Below are 5,358 nucleotides of genomic sequence, written 5' to 3' on the forward strand. Positions count from 1 at the left end.
CTGAGGGCCACTGCTTTAGCTATAATTTTGTAGGCCACCAACATCATCGTTATAGGGCGCCAATGTTGAAGTTTAGAGCAACAGATCTGTTTTGTGATGGGCTTGATAAGCCCTCTCTTCACACTTGTCTCCAACGACCCTTCGACCATGGCTTTATTGACGAAACTTGTGATTGGGGCCTTGAGATCATCCCAAAATTCTGCGTAGAATTCCACCGTCATCATCTTGCCAAGGGCTTGCAATGCTAGTGAACATTCGTCTTCGGAAAATGCCCGTTCTAAGTTATAAGCTTCTGAGTGGGGAATTTCCTTTTTAACACTCTATAGTAAGGTCCCTCTGGATTCCTCCACTTCTTGGGACTGGGTCTCCGGCCGTCCAATGATTTGGCTGAGATAGCTCAGCATCATACCAGCCATTTCATCCTGGTTATGAACTGCTGTCCCTTTCTCATCATCGAGCAAGCGAACGTGGCCCCGGCTCTTCTTGATTTTTAGAGCCCTAAAAAAGTGAGCTTGAATGTAGGCTTCTGGTTGCAAATAAATCTCCCTAGAGAGAAGTCTAGCCTTTTTGATATCTTCTACCTGCTCATTAGCGAGGTTCGATTTGGCTTCAAGCCATCGTTTGTGTTTGCCCTCAGCAGCATGCCCATTGGTTTTAATATCGGTAAGCATATGCATTGCAATCCTAGACTTAACAAGCTACAAGTTGAGGAAAAAGTGTTCACTTTGGTGCTAATTGGCACAAAACAAGACTACAAGTTGAGGATAAAGAGTTCACTCTAGTGCTAATTGGTACAAAACAAGAGACTCTATCTAGTCACGTGGGCATGGCGGGTGCTCAAGACACACTAGTTACACTGGTTGCCATGGAAAAATGTTGCTTACCATGTCTCACTAGGTTCACTCATAGGCTACAGACCTTCTTAGAGCCGCCCCATCAAATGGGTAAAAAAGCGCCCCTCAAAGGTCCTCCTTCACAATCCCCCCCCCCCCCCCCCCCTCCCTTTCTAAAGGTATGGTCACATGAGGCTTAGTTATCTGTAACTCTGACAGATAACTAAGCCCGGTTCATGGTCACACACAACATAGTTGCTTGGCATAGTTGAACTATGCACAAGAGTTTGCAATTATGTCGATTTTGGCATAGTTGCACAACTATGCAAGACATCCCATTAAATGAGGATGCAGGTTTATAGCAACTTTTTATAAAAATGATTTTTTAATGCTACTCAGCAACGTGAACATGCCCTCAAGCTTCCTTTTACATGCTCCACTGCCAACATGTGTCATCGTTGTTAGAATCTGTCTCCCCTCTCTCTACTCCATCACTGGCTACAACCCTTGCGATGCACCTACACCTACCTGTAGAAACCACCTTCATGCTTCACGTGACCAAGAAGCAATGCACAAATACCTATGTAGAGTTTGCAGAAGCTTAGTTCGGCTTAGGCAACCCGACTCTTAAGGTGAGTCTTCTCGATCGGATAAGGTTGGCCAACGCATCATATGGACTAGGGGAACAACCCCTAAGAGCTTCATGTCCCACGAGTTGTCAAGCGGGTTTGAACCCAAGACGTTAGACACAAGGGGCTCTTGCTCTACCAATTGAGCTAACAGTCATTGAAAATTACCCACTATTTTGGTAATCATGGTACACAAGATTTTATTTGTGTTCTCAAGTTGTCCATTGGCTTGTGGATGGGCATCCATGAGGCTTGAGCCCTCCCTTTTTGGCGTATGAAAAAAGTTTCCCTTTTATTTAATGGTTGCAGCATGGCTGTTAGTCCAGGTACATATGAGTCACCTTTTCAAAGGGCCCTGCAAAAGTAGAGCGTGATGGTTTTCTAAATTCTAAGGAGTGGTTCTCTTTATGGGTTATCTTGCCCATCGTGAAATCTAATATGTGCAGGGGTAGAGAGTGGCAAAAGTGTTTGTATGTGGAGTGAGGCAAAAGCGTTTTCCTGACGAGTAGGGTTATAAGTGATTAGAATTGGATCTTGGACCCATCCACCTTGCCTCCTAAAGTAAGGAGCTGATCGGTAGACAATGGTGCACGCGCACACACACACACACACACACACACACACACATATCTATATGTATTCTATAAAGGTAGTGAGAGTGCCCTTTACACGTGTCGAGAGCTGCGAGCTGAAGGCTACAGTCCAAAAGTCCTCTGCGCACGAGAGAGAGAGAGAGAGAGAGAGAGAGAGAGAGAGAGAGAGAGAGAGAGAGAGAGAGAGAGAGAGAGAGAGAGAGCACATGCTTTGCTATTTCAATGTCCGCTATACATGGCCTCTAAAATGCTCCAAAGTCATTACCTTTGTCTCAAAAGGTAGTGCCAACAAAGGGAAAGGATCGCACATTTGGTGTTGTTGTTCAAGCCCTTTCAGGACTACCTTACTTGGAGGATGGGGGTATGAACATTGGTCACAAAGGATAGGCACTCCACATTGGAGGAAGGAGGACGTTCTCAGGGTGAGTGCGAGCCCCATAAAGCCTGCACGGACTTCCTTCATAGCAAGTTGAAAGGGAATCTGACCAAGCCAAAGAATAGACTTTCTTCTTTTGGTAATCGAAGAGTGACTTATGAAAGTGCTTCTTTAAGCTAGGGAGTGTTTGAAGCACCCCTTATCATAGTTGCAAGAAAGCAATGCAAAACAAGCTAACATCATTCACACATGGAACAAGCAGGACTTAGCGGGCCTATGGGGGAGCCCTCTTAGCCATGCATGTGGGTAGAGTACAGAATTTGGACATTGGGAGGACGGTGAGGGGTCTACGCCCTTGCATGGCCACTTTTGAAAGGGAAGGCGGTCTGTAGACGGGTCTGCTGGTTGATCGGCGAAAAGAATAGGCCTACGCGTTCGGCAACTTGTGGGCTGGCGTGCTGAATGAGGGCTTCTTCTGGCTCTTGGGTTGTGAGCGACGGGCGTGTGTGGTAGAGTCACGAGTGTAGGTGTATGGGTGCGCCGCTTCCGTCTCGGAAAAGCTTTGAGCTAGCTCCGGACAGTTGGAATAGCCATGCCTGCAAAGGTCTCCATCACTCCCAATTATAAGACAATCCCCTGTGTGCTCTCGTCGCTCCTGCCTCCCTTACCTCACAGCCCATGCGCGAGCACGCACGCACACTCGCTCTCTGGCCCGTTTCCCACACACACACGTGACACACTCGTTGCTTCTTCTGCATGATTAGGGTTTCAAGCCGTCATCGCCGCTGACTTGGCGAGAAGCCCCTCGGCTTCGTTTCTTGCTCCGTTGTCTCAATTGATACAAACGGTTACCCTCATTTTCCCATTCATTTCAAGCTCGCATTCCTATAGCGTAGCGCGTCTTTACGAATTGTTTTGTTCCCAAGATCGATCTCTCTCTCTCTCTCACACACACACACACACACACAGAGGCACGCCCGACAATTCGTGCACCCAACTGTTGATTGCTATAGCCACTTCACTTTCTTTTTGCCATTGAGCGCGCACACAAACACATACATCCATACACACCCTATTCACATATAACAGAGCGTTTCCTTCATTGCCTTCATCATGGCAGAAGCAGGAGAAGGAGAACCAGCCTGGATTCAGTCATTGAAACATGGTGGGGCAGTGCCGCCGCGTGACTTTGATGCATGCGTCAATGGATGGTCGTCCCCGCCTGGCGACATCTTCCAGGTAAGAGGCCCTCATTATCTTGAATCCAAAACAAAAACAAAGGGAGGAGAGTGGTTGCTCAAGCCCATTGCATTCGACTGGATTAAGTGCGCTACCAAGATCTTCAATGTCATGAGACATCCGCATGCTCGGGTCCGCGCGGCCCAGGAGGCGGCTTTGAAACAAGCAGAGAAAGTGCATGACAGGAAGCCTTTTGTGTGGGCTATAAATTTACAGGTTCCAAGCAAGGAGAATCACAGTCTTATCTTTTATTATGTTACATTCGAACAGCCGATGAAGGACTCTTTGCTGCAAAGGTTTCTTGATGGAGACAATGCGTTCCGAAATGCGCGCTTCAAGCTTCTTGCAAATGTTGTACAAGGGCCTTGGATTGTGAAGACTGCAGTGGGAGAGCGGGCGGTTTGCCTGCTTGGCAAAGCTGTGACATGTACGTACACACGAGATGAGCATTTTATGGAGATAGATGTAGATATCGGGGCTTCCATTATGGCGAATGCTATCGTCCATCTTGCGTTTGGATGTGTGACCAGTCTCACGGTTGATCTTGCCTTTGTTATTGAAGGGCAGACACAGAGTGAGCTACCCGAAAGGATCCTAGGTACCATTCGATTTGCGAATCTTGATCCCGCATGTGCAAGCTCACTGGATTCGCCTCTTTGTGACAAAGATAAGGTTAGGCCGAACAAATTCTGGAGGTCGGTCAGTAATCTCCTTCATGCAGGCTACCGAGAGTCGGTAGCTAATGTTGAGGAAGAGGATGAACGGGCGTCGCACTGAAAGGAAGCTGGCCTTAGTGATGTATGGGGATTTTACATTCAGCCTCTGGTAACAAGATTGCATTTTGGCTTGCAGAAGATTTTTTTGTCTGCATTCAATTGAAATGATTAAACAGCTGCAATTGGATATTTGTTTAAAATGATCAAGGCCATGCACATACTTGCATCTGTTTTTGTTGGGTGGAAAGCATCAAAACTCTGAAATTGTCCCGTATTGCTGGCTGCTGCAAGCTTATCGTATTTAATTCACAATTTAATTTGTACCTTCGAGTCTTATTATTTCCAAATTTTAGACATCAAAGGCAAGTGTAGTGGTCCGTTCATACAGTTTTTTAGATTAGGGGAATGTCGCTTATTACTCCATGGATGCATCTGGCTTGTGTTAGAATTTTGCTTTCTTGGATGCACTCTCACACGAGAAGTTTGGGACAAATTCTCACAATATTTTCCACATTGTGACTTACCTCAACATCATGGGCTTCTGTGAGGGAGGTGCCGTATACCTAGCTAGGTATGCGGTGCCTCTCAAGCAGAAGCTCATGATGTTATGCATTGTATGAAAAACATTGAGAAAGACTCCGTTTTCCTACATGAGAAAATTTCTAAATCTTCTTGTGGATCATTGACACACTGGCGGGGTATTCATTAAGGGCTACAGTATGGTGTCACGTGAGTGTAAAGTAGGGATTTTTTTAAAGGAAAAAGAGGTATGTTTTACAAAGGATGGTCCTGGGTATAGGGGTAAATATGGCAACTTATTACATGCAGGTGACGTCTTCCAAGATTGATATTTTTTAATTTTATCCTGTGTGAATATTTGAGAGAGTTTAGTTGTGAGAGCTTTTAGAGGTTGGAGACACTCAAGCTCTAATAATAGTTTTCTTTTTAGCAAATCACATGTGGACACCTAAG

At 45.9% G+C, this 5,358-nt stretch overlaps 1 protein-coding gene across 1 annotated transcript; it reads left to right on the top strand.

Annotated features, from left to right (window-relative positions):
* Window positions 1-2,870: 2,870 nt before the first annotated feature.
* Window positions 2,871-4,711, top strand: LOC147434171 (protein ENHANCED DISEASE RESISTANCE 2-like). The gene is made up of 2 exons (XM_086489899.1): window positions 2,871-3,670; window positions 3,941-4,711. The coding sequence occupies exons 1-2, from the start codon at window positions 3,545-3,547 to the stop codon at window positions 4,445-4,447; spliced, it is 633 nt and encodes a 210-aa protein (XP_086346025.1). The 5' UTR covers window positions 2,871-3,544; the 3' UTR covers window positions 4,448-4,711.
* The last annotated feature ends 647 nt before the right edge of the window (window positions 4,712-5,358 follow it).

The sequence above is a fragment of the Adiantum capillus-veneris genome, chromosome 19 (assembly GCF_014529385.1).
Source record: "Adiantum capillus-veneris isolate H3 chromosome 19, ASM1452938v2, whole genome shotgun sequence".
Lineage (NCBI taxonomy): Eukaryota > Viridiplantae > Streptophyta > Polypodiopsida > Polypodiales > Pteridaceae > Adiantum > Adiantum capillus-veneris.